Raw genomic sequence first — 15,441 nt, forward strand, 5'->3', positions numbered from 1 at the left:
CGAGCTGCCAATCCCCAGTACCGAGGACTGGCATTTTGTCTTTCGGAAGCTTCTATGCAGCAGCTGGGATTTAGTGAGCACCGAGTTTGGGCTCGTCGCTCGCCTTGTTCAGCGGCTGCTGCTGGCAGTGCCTCGCACGCTGCGGCCTCGCGGGGAGCTGCACGGGCAGGGCAGGGGGGTGCGCGGCGGTGCGAGCGGTGGTACCCGGGTGAGCGCTGCACGGAGATGTTTCGGGTGGCGTTGGGGAGTCGGGCAGGGGCTCCCGACATGCCGCCGGAGTGACTGTGAGCCGAATATTGCGAAGGCGACGCTGGGTTTGGTGCTCTCGCTGGAAGCCGGAGCTCCCGACTCCTCGCCGGGGGAGACGGGGTGTTGGCGATGCGCAACACGTGGGGGATGCTCTTCGTGCTGCCCCCCGCGGCACTGCCACCGCTCTGCCGGCCTCTAAAAAAATCCCCACCGACAACGTGTTTTGGGTGGTTTGGGTTTTTCGAAGCCTTGAAATCCTTCCTCCCCCAGCCTGAACTATTTTGGTTTATGTTGTCTGTTTCTGGCTCTTCCCTTTCTCCTTCTGTGCTCTTTCCCTGCGTCGCCTTATTCTTCCCCAAAATAAATGCTGTTACGCTTTGAAAAAATACCCAATTAGGAAAAAAAAAAAAGAGATCCTCTGAGCAGAAAAAGACTGTGCCTGAGAGTATCCAGGTCAGCTCCTTTAGCTTCATTTGCTCACGCATGGAGGGAGTGTACAAATGCTTCTGTCAACCAGATGCACATTTTGTAGTGCTACCAAGGACTTTACGGGGCGCAGCGCTGCGGAGGATTAGTCTATTTAGCCATATAAAGCTCTCATTAACTCCTGCTGAGTTCGACAAAAGTCTTTCTTGTGTAAAAGCTGAATAAAATGGAATAAAGATTTTTGGGCTTTGGCCTAATGGGTTTTTTTCAGGGGGAGGGGGGGGAAATAAATTTGTGTATTGGGCATTTTCAGGCTTCATGTGGAATGGCATCTCGGGGAAAGACGTGAGCGGAGCAGAACCTCACAAGGTGCGGTGCTGCCGAGGACGGAGCGGGCTTTGACATGGCCTGGCCTGATGGAGGCATGTCACGTCAAAGCAAAATTTTATATACCGAGCCTGCCGACGGCACGGCGTGATTTCCAGCTGTTCTGTGAAAAGGATGCTCGTCCTTCCCTGCTAGGGCAGGGGCTTCACCGAGGAAACCACGGGGGAGTCCCCATGCCGCGGGGTCGCGTTCGGCACTGGGTGCGGTGCTCCACCGGCAGAGATGCTCCTGCCGCGGCATGGGCGACCTCCCCGGCGGGAGCTGGGTTACGCGTGCGAACGCGAGAGCCCGTGGGCTCTTCTGCTTCGGCTCGTTGAGGGATCGGTTCTGCTGCCCTGCGCAGGCTGGCTCCTTGGACCGCGGCTTGGGGAGCCGGGCTCCCCGATACCCCGGTGCCACAGAGACGCCGGAGCAAAGGCTCTCGCTGCTGGCACTCCGGTTGTGCCAGGCTGCTCGATAATTCACCTAAAAGGGCTGAGTTTGGGCAAGGCAGACGCTGGCCACTTCCTCAGGGCATCCCGCGGTCAAACCCATCCTGGAGCCGCTGCCGGTGCTTGCAGAGCCGCTGACGCGCGGCGACGTCGCGCTTTCGCGTGGGGGTCCTTCGTCTGCCTTGTTCCTGGTGGTGGGTTCCCAGCGGGTGGGGAAGGGGTGCAGGGCGCCCTGCAATGCTGTTTCGGGGGGCCCTGTCTGGAGCGTGGGGGGAGGACGATGGCACCGCTTTCCCGCGCTGCCGGGGGGTGTTTCGGGTGGCCGTGCCGGGAGGGAGCGCTGGGTTGCCCCTCTGGCTTTCTAACACGGTTGCTGTCTGTCCGCAGGTCAGGTTGCCCGCTCGGAAGCCATGCTTGGATTTTAATAGCCATGTTCCACCTAGCCATGGACCTCGCCAGCTGCCAGCCCCCAGCCAGCGGCGCCGGGGGGAGGCTCTCACCACGGCCGGCGCTCCGGCACAGACTGTCCCACGGCTCGCTGTGGGGCACGGGGAGCGGGGAGGAGATACGGCGCCCCGGCCCCCCCTGGACCTGCACCCCCGAGCCCTCCCTACAGAGACCCCGCGCCCGCCGGCCACCCCCCGCCACCCCGCTGCCCGCCGGCCGCCCCCCGCGCCGGGCCCGCTCCCGGAGAGGCCGGCGGCACCTGCGCGGCCACAGCTTTGCCCCGCGGGACGGGCGGCCCACGGCGCTGCCCGAGGTCATCGTCTGGGGCCCCACGGGCGAGGAGGACTCCCTGGAGAGCAGCACGCTGCCCAGCACCTTCGCCACCACTGCCGCCACCACCACCACCGCCGCGACCACCACCACCGCCGCCGCTGCCGTCACTGCGGCTGCCACGCCGCCTCGCGCGCCCCCCAGCACCCCGGCTCCCGCGCCCGGCAGGGACGGACCCCGCAGCAGCCCCGGCCGCACCAGCACCGCCGAGCCAGCCGCCGGCCACAGCAGCGGTGGCAAGGACGCTCGCCCGCCCCGCGGGCTGGGGGACAGCTCAGGTAGGGTCTGCCGGGGGGGCCGGGGCGGCAGCGGGTATGTCGGGAGGGCTGGGGGGTCCTGGGGCGGAGGGGGTGACTGCGGCACGAGGTTCCCCGGCAGCAGAGCCACCTGGCATGGAGATCAGCGCGCGATGTCGAACGGGAGCGCTCGGGAGGCGAGCGGCAGCTCTGATTCATCGCTTTTATCTGAGGCGGTTTCCAGCAGCTTGCTGGGTTTTTCCCATTAGTGGTATCCATCCACAGCCCATCTCCCGTAATCGCGTTTCGCACGGCGCTCGGGCACGGCGCTGCCTTCCCCCGGCACTATCTGCTGCGTGGACATGGATGGGAAAGTTGCTTCCCATTTATTTCAAATTATATTTGTTATTGCCAGTATTAAACCGTGGGATACCGTTGTATAGTTTACAGAATTTATTCACTGTGCATCGACTGCTTTTAGCCCACAGTGATTTTTCTAGTCGATTCAAAAAAGAATTTTATGGCCTAATCTTAATCCCAATTAATTTATCTAGCCTGCCCTGCTTGGCAGAAAGAGACAAGCCGGCCATAATGTTGTTGCTGACTTAGAGGAGTTATTTATGGTGGCGAAACACCTCCCAGCCTGCACACCTTTGAAAAAACGCTGGGATCGGCTGGGTACATTAGGAAAGGAGTATCGATAACGACTGCCGGCGTGAGCCGCGTGATGAGATTTTCAGCCGTAGCTCCCCAGACCGGTGGCGGTCGGTGCCTCCGGGCTCGGTGGCATCGTCCGGTCCGGGCGCGCGGGGCTCGGTGTGCTGGTCGCCGTCAGCCGGCTGCGGCAGCCCGTCTGCCGGCTCCGTTGGCAGCTCGTGGGAGGACGGTGCCGGGCACGCGCTGCGGCTGCTTCGCGCGGCTGCCTCGTGCAGGTGAGGATGAGGATGAGCCGGCGGAGCTGCCGCCGGCAGATCGGCAGAGAGCTGCAGCCCCGGCAGCTTCCCAGGGGCCGACTGCTTTAATCTGCCGGCTCTTAGCGCTCATTAGGGGCTTTTTCCAGGATTGGAGTTTTTGCTAATTAACTTCTTTTGGCCGAGCGGCGAATACGATAAACTCCTTCCCGGGGCTAAAGGACCTTTTTGATCTCAGCCCGTCCACCCTAAATTGAAAAGCGCCTCAGTTCCAGATCTGCTTTTCCTTCCGGCGCCGGTGCCGAGCGCCCAGGAGAGCCCGGCCAGATCCCGGCACGGAGCGCCGAGCCCCTGCAGCACCCTCGGGACGAGCGATTTGGAGCCAGCGGCCAGCGCCGCCCCGAAGCCGCGGCCGTGCGATCGCCGGTTTTGCTGGCGACGTGCCTGCGCGAGGCCGTGCGTTTTTCGAGCCCTGCTCCTCTCTGTTATGTAAGCTTGAGCGGCTGGAAGCGTTTGTTCTCTGCTGGGAAAAACATATGGCTACAAATTAGGATTAGGTAACTCGTCTGTACTTCTCATTTGCCTCAGCGAGCGTTGCAAGTCCTCGTCCTGTAAGGCGCCGCACGTCGCGATAGGAGCCCGGGGTGGGCGCGCGGGCGGGGAGGGATGCTGCTGCTCTCGCAGCTTGCGGTCCCTCAGCTTTCCCCGGCACCTGGGGGTCAGGGTGGTCCCGCTGGCAGCACTCAAGGGAGTTGGGGCACCCCAGGAGCCGGCAGAGCCCCCCCCAGGGCTCCCGCGGCCGAGCAGACCCGTGCTCCCCCCCCTGCTCCCGTCGGTCGCGTGCTGCTGTCGTGCTAACGAAGGTGCTGCTTCCTCCCGTGCCCCCCCCGGCGCCGTGCCCTTGCTTCGCTGGAAAGGGACTTGTTGGGGGACCGTGGGGGTCCTTGGGGCGCCGGGATGGGGGCACTTCAGCGAAGGCAGCAGCGCTCGCTTAGATGAGCAGTGAGAGCTGTCGTGCTCGCTTAGACCTTCCTCCCGCCCTGCTCCTCCTCGCTGAAGAAGCGAGAGAAAAAAAGGCAGAAACGACGTCTCTGTGACTCACCAGCAGCAAAAACAAGCTGAAAAAAATTCCCCTGGAATAGCAAATACTGTGCTTGTAGGTAGGAGAGGAGGCAGACGAGCGATCACTTGTAATGCCTGGAAAGACGGGAGAGGCTGGTGCGTGCCGCTCCGGTTTGGGGGTGCCCCGTGCGGGGGGCGGTGTTCTGGGTAACCCGCAGCTCAGGTGTGTTTGTCCCGGTGCCACCTCTGCCGCGCGGCGCCTGGCAGAGTGCTGATGGCAGTCAGATGGGGACGCAATATGTTCACCCAGGCGTAGTTTATGCTTATGCTTTTCAAAAATGTGCTTCGTTTTTCGGGGGCTGTCATAATCATTTTACGGTGGAGCACGGAAAGAGAGAAATAATTAAAATTCTGGCGTGCTGCAAGAGCCAAGGGCCGTAAGGAGCTTCACCGGGGCGGCCGCGCAGATGCTCTCCGTGCGGGCTGGGCTCCGCCGCCGCGGCAGAACGTCCTCCTGTACTGCGGGCTCAGCCAAAAAAAAAAGAAGAAAAGAGAAGAATGAATCAGAGACTGTCGGAGCGAAGGCATGAATTGCGCTCGCTGGGTTGTCTGAGGCTCTCCTTTCAGTATTATTAGAATAAAGCCGTCTTTAATTAAACCTTTAAGTGCTTTATAAGGCAGAAGACTTTATGTGCCGTCTGCTGCTCTTAATGGCGATTTGATCGCCGGTACGCAACGGGTTTGGCATCGTGCTCTGCGAGCAGCGTGCTCGTGCAGGAGCCGGTGCTGTGGGACACCCCCGTCCCCGGGGCCGGGTTTGCCGGCCGGGAGGAGGCGAGGGGCCGCGTGGGTGCTGGCGTGGGCACCCGCCGTGCCGGCACTGGAGCCGAGCTCGTGGCATGCCTCTGCTCCCTCCCCGGCGCTGGCCGGCAGCGTATCAGGAATAAATAATAATAGAGATTCATTTCCCCGCTGGGACATGACCCTGCCTTCAAAAAGAGGGTGCGGGAGAGGGGGCGCTGGATGCAAGGAGATAGCGGATGCAAAAGGCTTCAAAGGAATTAATTAAAGATAAAATGTGGTTAAAAGAAGACCCTGGGCGGTCGGGATGGAGCTGCCTCTTTGATCCGCCGTGCGAAGGCACAGGGAGCCATGGCAGCCGGGGGCCGGAGGGGGGGCGAGGGGGCTGCACGGCATCTCCTGGGCCGGCACCCACCGGTCGCCTTTCCGGGAGGCTCCCGAAGGATCCCTTCTAAGGCTGCGCGTCGGCCGCCAAGGATGCAGGACGAGGGCTGGAGCAAGGAGTGAGCGCGGCCGTGAGCTGAGCTCTCTCTGGCAGGGGAGAAGGGACCGTCTTTCTCCCCGGGATTAGCAGATGTCGTGCGTGCGCCTTCACCCACGTGTGTCTAAACGAGCCAGAAACTCTCCTCTGCCGCTCTCCCAAGTATTTACTGCTCAGTGATATTTGCTGTAACACCTGAGAAGATAAGTCCCAGTGTCTTTAGCATAAGCCTCTAGGATCTTCGTTCTTGGCAAGAATATTTCTCAGCAGCAGCAGGATATTCTCCTCCTTTCATCAGTCCAACCCAAAGAGGTTTCCAGGAACCTTGGTTGGTTTTTTTGGTTGGTTTTTTTTTTTTTTTTTTTGCTGAAGAGCTGCATTTTCCCTTCAGGATGAGTAATGCTCACTGAGCTGGGTTTTGGAGCTGATCGCCCTGATTTACCGGGTGGGAAACCGAGGGGCTTTGCCGGCACGGTCTCTGCTCTGAAGGCAAGGGGGTGTTCAGGGGAGCGGGCGGCCCCAGGGCGGTTTCCCAGCCGCTCGGGCAGAGGATGAACCAGCTTCGCACCCGAACAAAGTTTCCCAAGAAGGCTCCTGCCGTATTTCCTCCCCCGTATCTAACCCTCATGGGTTTTGTAATTTATTTTTCTTAGAAGCTGCTAAACGGCAGCAGGGTTTGTGTTAGGGCAAAGTCTGACTGATCCCCCCGGGAAAGGCCGTTTGTGGCTGCGATTGCAGCAGAGCGGCCACACAACGCTCCTGATTGACTATTTCTGTCCAAAAGCGGTTTTTATGGGCTGGATGAAGCTTTCGGGGATCAGATGCATTTTCTGATGGATGCGCGTGTGTAAATCCCGCTGCAATCAAGCACTCGCCTCTCCAGCTCACCCCCGCGACGCCGGACGGGTCCTCCCGGCTCCCCGCCACGTGTCGGCAGACCCAGCTCTGGGTTATTTGGGAGATTTACCCTCTTGCGGCGTTTTGACTCAAGCCAGGAGTCGCGGGAAGGCTGAGGCGGGGGGGGGGGAGAAGGGAGGAATCCGCACGGCACCGGTGCGGGAAGGGGCTTCGGTGCCTCCTTGGAGCCTCCTGGCTGGGGTGTCGCGGGTATTCGGAGCATCTCTTGTTTTCCTACCGCTAACGGTAGCTCAGGATGATGCTCGGCAGAAATGGAATGGAGCTGTTTTTTCCTTTTTTAATTTTATGCAGCTTAGAGGCCTTGACGAGGGTCTTCAAAGAGTTGCAGCTCGTAGCTGTTTTTATTGGGAAAATGAAAAATACGGTCTCCCTAACCAGAGCTGTTGAAGTAAAGGCCTTGGGGGATAGAGGTTCTCTTTGTTTTTAATTAAGAGCTTATATCTCCTGTTCGCTGCCATTGCGCACTTCTGCAGCAGCAAGACGTAAGTCTCGAATGGATTTTCTCATGGAATTAATTCTGTTGATGCAGAGCTGTCCGGGAGCCGTTTCAAAAGGTGGCCAGAAAGGCCAAAACTCAGTGCTTTCATCTCAGCGGCAAATATACAGTCTGTAAAATAACATATATATATATTTATATAAAAAAAAAAAAAAAGCCCTGGCGTTTGCTTGCTTCGATAAGATTGGGTTTTTTCCCTGCACCTGGGGAATTTGGAGTTGCGTTTTGCGGGTTGGTGCCCGCGGGGATGCTGAGGCTGGGTCTGCCACCGCCGGAGGGGACGAGAAGTCCCCGGCGAGCCCGGAGCGCGCTCGGACGGCGCGGGAGTGGAAAAACCCAGCGATATTTCAGCATTTCCGAGGGTTCAAAGAGCGCCTTTGAAGAGCGTTCCCTCCTGGCAGGCGACACATTAAATTCTGCTGCACTAGCAGAAGCGCGGGCGTTTGGACACACTTTCGATTCCATTAAATACTTCTCCTGTAATTACCCTCGAGTTAAATGGTCACTGCGTCAAATTGCCTAGTAAAAGCCTTGTAAGAGGGAACCGCTCGCGGTCCCCTCGCAGGGACGAGGCATTTACAGCTGCCGTGGCCGCCGGTCGGGGCAGCAGCTCGCCGGGCGTCCCCCCACCCGTGCGCCAGCCTCTGCCCTTCCCGCGGCTGGTCTCGGCGCCGGGTACGAACGTGTGGAGTCGCTGGGCTCGGAGCGGTGCCGTTTGCAACGTTTGCCACGGAGACGAGCCGACAAAACCGAGCCACCGTAATCCCAGCTCCCAGGTTCTTTCCCGCAGCCCGCCCCGCGTTTTGGGGGCGCGGGTTTCGCTCTGCGGCACGTGCCCGGCAGAAGGCTTCCCGCGCTGGAGGAGGAGGAGGAGGAGGAGAGTAATTTTGCTTTATGAGCTATTGATTTTATCCTCCAGGTCCCTTTCCTCCACACAGATCGGGCTCCTGGGGCCGTGTTTAAAATAACGCGTTGCTCTTGGCTGCCATCTCTCTCTCATCTCGCCTGGCCCCGGGTGCTGCGTGTCCCTTACGGGATGTTCCCCTCTCCCAGGATGCCCCATCCGTTAGCACCTTCTCGTGCAGATTGGATGTTTCCGTTCGATTTTCCTCTCTGCGGGTCCATATATTTCTTTGAAGGCCCAGAGGAAAGGATCTGGTGTTAGTCTCTATTGCGGTGGACGTTGCTATGGAGCTTCCCAGGGAATGGTCCCAGTCCCCCATCAGGTCCCGTTCCCTCTTGCCGTCACCACCATGGTTAACGCTTAAAAACCATTTCCTGTCCCCTTGAAATCCCCCCGGGCTCTGGTACAGAATTAATATGCGATGCAAAGGAACTTTCTGCTGTGCCGGTACATATGGCAACTTATGTATGTGATGGAGTCTAAAATTATCCAGCCCTTCTTAAAATCCATGTGTCCTGCTCCCAAGAGCTGCCATCCTTCCCAGCGCTCAGCCACCTGCAGTCTGTTCTGCCTGCGCGTTCCCCATTATGTAAGTGCAAGGATTAATTGCATCGTTAGGTTCTCCCGTGTCCCTGCCACCTCGGCGCCCATCTTTGCAGGAGGTCTCGCTTCCGACGCCGCTTCTGTTTTCAAAGGAATCGGGCACTGGGCTGTTTTTATTTTATTTTTAGAGTCTTTCCTTTTATCTTTTTCGGCAGTGTCCCACTGGGAGCTGCTCCAAGATTGCTGTGAAGGACGCGGCCGGGCTGGCTGCGCCGGGCTGCTGCCGGGGCGGGTGTCGCTCCTGACCCGGCACGCACCGGAGCACCAGGGCGGGCGTGAGCTGGGGGCTGGGAGCTGCCGGCTGCGCTCCTCGGGTCCATCGCGACACGGCTCCCATCACCACCGACCTCCAGGAACCCGAAGCGCCGGACCAGAAGTCTTCCTCTGCGCCTCGCCTTCAGCCCGGCGGTGCCGGCGGGCGGTGGGGAAGCCCCGTGGCATTTTTTCCCGTGAATTCCCTTGGGAAATGAAAGCCGGAGGCAGAGCAGCCCAGGAGCAAATAATTTGGCTCTGGCTCCCCAGTTGCTCGTGGGAGGTGGCCGATCTCCCCAGCTCCGGGGAGGACGACTCCGCCAGCCCCCGCAGCTCCGGGCTCGGCAGCTCCCGAGCCATCCTGCCCGCCCTGGGTGTCCCCGCGGGCGGTGGCTGTCTGTTCGGAGCCCCCCCCAGCCTGTAGAGCCACGACCGGGCTCTGCCAGGCGCTTGCCGCGTCTCCTCCTCGAGGGCACGAAGCCCGGCGGCTGCTCCCCGGCGTCGGACCCCTCCGGGGCTGGGGCTGCTGCGGTGGAGGTGGGTGCCGGGTGCTCCTCATCCTCTGCCGCCAGCGTCCCCAGCCCTGGCGCTTGCTTCCCCTGACCCGCTCTTTGTTCTGGCAGCTGCCCGTGCCAGCCGTTCTCCGGAGGAGCCTTGTCACAGCCTGTTTGAACCAATTGGAGTGTAATTGGGAGTAAATGGAGGAAATGGGTCATTTGCAAAATAGGTGCTTGAGTCGAAGGAGAAAAATAACCCTGACGCATCCCATCCCGCTGCGCTCGGCTTCACCAGGGCGTCGGGGCTGGCGAGCAGCCGTCCCTCTGTCCGTCCGATGGCTCCCCGGGGAGGGAGCGTGCGGCTCGCGGCGCTGGGGAGCAGAGGAAGAACCCCAAATCCTGGAGCTTTGCAGCGTTCTGCACCTCCCTGTGTTTTGGTGGGCTCTTGCCTTCTGCTGGCTCAGCACTGGGGCCGTGCCTCTGGAAAACCGCTGTCCGCGGCGATGTCCGTGGCGTGGCTGACATCTGCCGCCGCCTCCCGCTCCAGACCGCATCCTGTCCTTAAAACCAGTTGGGATCCCCGCTCCTCTCTCCGGCTCTTCTCCCGGATCTCCCCCATAGCGTATCCGCTGGCAAAGCGGAACAAGCGCTACAAGATGGTGGGTGTGTGCTTCCTTCCAGAAACCCCGCTGCTTTTATTTTGTTTCTGCTCCACCATCCACCAGAGCTTTGTGGTCGCCAGGCCAGCTGCTGGCTGGCCTCATTGCTCCAAATCTGGGATTTTATGGGTCTCTGCACCCTGAGCGGGGAGGGATCCACGCCAGCTTCCTGGGGTGCCCTGCGGCGAAGCCTGGGGTCCTGCGGCCCGGGCAGCGCGGTAACGTTGACAAGGACGAGTTGATGGTGGATCTTGAGCAAGGATGCTCGGGCAGCGAGGCGTGGTGCTGAGGCACGCGTGCCCGTGGGCAGGGCTAACGGAAGCCGGGGTAGCCCCTCGAGCCGTGGCGTGATGGGCGCTTGTGCTCCCGAAAGCTGGGAGGCTGCTGGAGGGAGGTGTGCCGTCGAAAGGTGACTTACGTCTCTCCGTGCGCCCACGCCGAGCTCTTTCCATCTCCCCTCGGGTGTCACCACGGGTCGCAGCAGCCTTGCACAGCTTTTCTCCTGCTCTTCCCCAGGCCAGAAGCGTTTTCCGTCCCGTTTCTGGGGGATTAGCGGTTCTTTGGAGGTGCGTGGGCCGGGAAGGCGTCAAACGCTGTGCGCCCTGGGAGGTGGCAGCTTTGCCCTGGGAGTCGGGCTGAGCTCGAGCAGCTTTTCTCCCTTGATGAGTTTTGTCGGCAGCGTGGGCAGCGACCTGAAACCCCTGGGGTGCGGCGATGAGTGGGGGGAGACGAGAGAACAAATTTCAAGGGAGTCAAACTTTTGTCCTTCGAGAGAAGGCAGCGGAGCAGCAAGCGTGATCCGTGGTTTAAAATGCCACTGATAAATCTCGTCTGGCCTAATTATCCTGCTTGGAGGCTCGCCGTGAGAGTGGGGCGCGCTGTGCCGAAAGCAGGGGAGCCCCGGCGTGGCCCCAGATCCACCGCTCAGGAGCGTGGGAGAGCCCTGGGCAGCGTTGCCGTGGGAGCGTGGGGATGCTCTGCGCAGCGTCCCCACGGAGGGCGAGCCGGGGACCGGCTGCGCTCTGGGCTGCGGTGGGGGGCACGCCGCCCCCAACAACTCTCTCCCGGGAGGGTTTTCCACCCTCTGAGGAGGAGGCAGGCCGGGCACACACCGCTTTCGCCAGGGAAGGGCTGCGCGTGCATACGGCCGCCGGCGCTGGAGGAGCTGCTCGGTTCACCGCCGAGCCCCGCGGCCGGGCAGGCAGGCAGCCGTCTGCCCACCTCCTGCCCGGGTCTGCGGCCGGGGTGGCCCCACGGGCATCCCTGGCTCTGACCGAGCCGCGGCAGCCGGCCGGGAGCCCGTGCGCTCTGTGTGGGAGGAAGCAGCAATTTCCTTGCCACACGCACCCGCACGAGCTGGGAGCGCTGCGCACGTATCGTGCAGATGTGCACATATATATTTATACATATAGCTGCTTGTTTTCCTGTCGTACTAGCGCTTATTTATTTATTAAAAATACCATCCATCAGGAGCTGCAACATCTGTTTGTGAAAAACGGCACATCCTTGGGCTGCAGCCAGGAAAATCATTTCATTACGAAATTGCAACTGTAAAGCAGCACCAAATCACAAACATACTGTACATTGAGATGCTTTTGTTTCCAAACTGCTCATTAGGAATGATACACGAGCCAGAATTATACCCTGTGTAAGGTGAATTAGGAGAAAATGAGCCCACCCGACCTTCTAAGTGAGCAGCAGTTAGTGCGGTAATTATTATCTCTGGTTAATCCCGCACCCACTGCAAGGCTGCGCTCAAGTTTCCCTTTCCGTCCCGGAGGGGATACGTCTTCACATCTCTTCCGTTCTTCGTGCCTAATTCGGGCTGACAAGGAACATACTTGAGAGGATAGGAAATGAGAAGCCTGGCTTAAAGATTATTTTATGTAAGGCAGGAGAGAGGATTGCGTCGCCGCTGCCGGGGAAGGGCCGGGGGGAGGCGGCGGGGGGGTCCGCTCGGCGGGGGAGCGGCTGTGCTCGGCGGGGGCTTTGCTCGCCGCTGCCCGGGATCCCCCGTGTCGCCCGTCCCCACTCTCTGTTTCTTTTCTCCGCAGGTCTGGCGGTTCATCAGATAATCACTATTACCGTGTCCCTCATCATGGTCATTGCTGCTCTGATAACAACTCTTGTCTTAAAAAATTGGTAAGGTCCCTCCTGGGTCTCTCTGGCTTTGGGGGGTGGCGCAGGGATGGGGACACGGTGGGGACGGGGGTGTCTTCCCAGCCGTGAGTGCTAAAGCCCGCGGCATCCGCCGGGATGGCTCCGGAAAGGCACCTGAGGAGAAAATGGGGTGTTCTTTAATGCCGAAACCCCCACGGGAGGCAGAAGCGCCTGGGCTCACCCGTGCCCCGGCAGCTCGGCCACCTCTCGCCGCGTGGTGGGTGGCTTTGGGGCTCAGCACGTGGCCAGGGTGGGGTGGCCGAGTCCCACGTGGGCCACGTGCTCATCGCTGCTCCAGGATTGCCTCGCTGCAACGTGATGCCACCCGGTGAGGTCAGAGTCGAGCGCTCGGCCGCAGCGGGTGTCCCCGTGAGGGTGCCGGGACCTGCCCCGCGCCGGGTGGCATCTCCTCTGCCGCCTTGCTTAAGCAGCTTTACTGCTGCTCCTTCGATCACCAGCCTGGCTCCGCAAGCAACAACTGCGTTTTCCGACCTTGCCGAACCCCAGGGCCCAAAGGACACCTCCCGAGCCCCCCGGGTGCCGCCGGTTGGAAGCGTGCCCCATCCCCGGAGCGCTCCTCTGCTCCTCCAGTGGAATTTGCTCCCGTTTATTCCCTCGGCACGGCTGGGGCGTATGGCAAAATAGGTTAGCTTTTCGCTTCAGGCGCTCGTGACTTTACCTATTTTCCCAGGGAAACTGCCCTACTTTGAGGTCAGCGTTGCTGGTGTAATGATACGGCTGCAGCTCTGGGCCGGCGGGAGAGCTGCGGCGCGGTGCTGCCGTGCTCGGCGGCGGCAGTTCTCTGCTCCGGCGGTCTCCTCCAGCCCGGCCACCTCCTGCCCGCTCCTCCTGCCCGAGCTCTCGCCAGGTGCCGCAGCAAATCGATTCCTGCGCCCGGGAGGAAATTAGAAAACCGGGTTGATGAAGAAGCCTGCTCGCTCCCTGGGATTAGAGGAAAATCTGTTTGCAGGGCTACGGAGGCATCTTAATCTGGGCAGAGCTTTAACGGAGCATTGCAGCTGGCCAAGGGCACGAGCTGCTCACCCCGCGGACGAGTTTGCTTTGCTGGGAGCGGGCCCGCGGGGAGGCATCGGGGGTGCGATGCTCGGCTTTGTATCTCAGACGGGCTTTGCTGCACCGAGCCTGCCTGGTCGTAGCGGTATTTCCCCCTCCCTGGCAGGGTTCAAGGCCAGGCTGGATGGGGCTTTGGGCAACCTGGGCTGGTGGAGGGTGTCCCTGCCCGTGGCAGGGGTGGCACTGGGTGGGCTGTGGGGTCCCTGCCCACCCAAACCGGGCTGGGATTGTAAGGTTTTGGTGAAAGGGCATGGAAAGTGCTTTATAAAACACTTCTGGGATTTTTCTCTAATCACGCTCATAAGCAGTACATATCATTGATCCGGCTGACCACAGCTTGGCTGACCAGCTCGAGGAGTAACCCAGCACTGATGCCAGAAAGGGAAAAAGGAATAAATACAGCGGTCAGTGCAGAATGGAAGTTGTTTACAGTGAGCGAAATCGGGAAGTCACCGGAGGATACCTGCAGGCGAGCGCGGGCAGCGGTCAGGCACGTCCCAAGCAGAAAAGCAGCAGCCCGAGGAGTTTGCCCAGCTCCAGCATTTCCCAAACTGTGCTGTGGTTTTCCGCACATTTTTTCGGCTACCTCCGACACCGCTTGTGCAGGGGAGGGCCAGCCACGGGCTCCTTGGCAGAGCTGACCCCGATCGCACCCTTAGTTCCCAGCCCCAGCCGAGCTGCCGTCTCTTCCCCCGTCCTTTGGCTGGCGCTTGTCCCGCTCGGGCAGGACGGGCGCGCGATGGCCGCGCACCGTGCAAGCGTCCTTCTTGTCGTTACTGCTGCCCGCCTGCCGTGGCGGAGCTGACGGTAGCTTCAGTGGCTGCCGGGCGGTGCAGAGCAGGCTGTGCCCCGCTGCGGGCAGATGCTGCGCCCCGGCCGGTGCTGCCTCCGGGGGAGCCTCGTGCTCCCGGCCCCGCGGGTCTGCCCCCGCGGCAGTGCCGGCATCCCCCGCCGAGCTGCCATCTTCCAGGGTTAGGATAGGCACTGGCAATCCTGTCCGGAAAAAGCGACGTCTTAATTAAATCGGCGTCTAGACCCTTAAATAGGAACAGCCTGATCTGGGGCAGGTTCCTGCTGGCTGGCGTTCTCCTTCTTTCGCACAAACCGAACCAGAAGTGTTGCACGGCCACGAGATCCCATCGGTGCCTCCGGGGAGCGGGGCTGCCGTGTCAGACCAGTTTCTGAGCTTATTTATCCCAGTAAGTTAAAACCTCTTGGTGCCTCCCAAACGGAAAGGGTTCTCACCTCTGTCTTTTCACTTACAAAATGCTTTAATGTCCTGCAGGTCTAAACGTGTGACTTGCTAAGTAATTCCTCTGGTGGTAAAAAGCTCGTACCTAAATTTAAATTTGATCCCTAAAAAAAGAAAAAAGCCAGGCAAATGACTGCTTGCTTGTGGCTGATCTTTCCAAAGCGCCCGAGTTCTAATCTAATGTTGGGCGATGTATAACGAATGGCCGATAACGCGCGTTCCCCTGCCGAGCGTCAGCGGTGATCGTGTCCCTTCTTCTCTCCCCGCCACCCCAGCTGCGCGCAGAGCGGGCGCCCGCGGCGCAACAGCCACCAGCGCAAGCTGGACCAGCAAGAGGAGAGCTGCCAGAACCTGACCGACTTCGCCCCCGCCCGCGTGCCCAGCGCCCTCGACATCTTCACCGCCTACAACGAGACGCTGCAGTGCTCCCACGAGTGCGTCCGGACCCCCGTGCCCGTCTACGCGGAGGAGGCGTTACGCTCGCCCGGGGATTATAAAACAACCTTCAATGGAAACAGGTGAGGTGGCCGGCGCGGTTTCCCTGCGGGTTGGGGAGCGCCGTCCCATGCCGGGGGTCCGCTGCCCCCTCTCTTCCCCGGGGGGATGCCCTGGGAGCACGTGGCGGAGCTGCTTTCCTCCGGCTCGCCACGCCGCCGCGATGCTCGCCCGCCCCGTCGCTCGGCGTGGGCGCGGCCGCCGGACCTCTCGTCCCGCCGATGAGGGTGGGCGGTCGGCTCAGCGAGCCCTGGCCGTGTTCGGCACCGCGCGTTTCACAGTTCCTGGCTGCTGCCGCCAGCGCGTGAATGCTGCTGGATCCATCTTCCAGCAGTCGCGCTGTCTCCTAAGCGGCGTCGAAAGAGCTGCC

General features: G+C 60.7%; 1 protein-coding gene across 2 annotated transcripts in view; it reads left to right on the top strand.

Moving 5' to 3' along the window:
• The window catches only part of AJAP1 (adherens junctions associated protein 1), a 145,654-nt gene that overhangs the window by 14,408 nt on the left and 115,805 nt on the right, over positions 1 to 15,441 (top strand). For both annotated transcript variants that reach the window (XM_054849790.1, XM_054849789.1), the window contains exons 2-4: positions 1,881 to 2,548; positions 12,145 to 12,232; positions 14,852 to 15,094. In XM_054849790.1, coding sequence (XP_054705765.1) covers positions 1,881 to 2,548; positions 12,145 to 12,232; positions 14,852 to 15,094 — 999 coding nt within the window. The remainder of the gene's footprint in view (positions 1 to 1,880; positions 2,549 to 12,144; positions 12,233 to 14,851; positions 15,095 to 15,441) is intronic.

The sequence above is a fragment of the Grus americana genome, chromosome 21 (genome assembly GCF_028858705.1).
Source record: "Grus americana isolate bGruAme1 chromosome 21, bGruAme1.mat, whole genome shotgun sequence".
Classification (NCBI taxonomy): Eukaryota; Metazoa; Chordata; class Aves; order Gruiformes; family Gruidae; genus Grus; species Grus americana.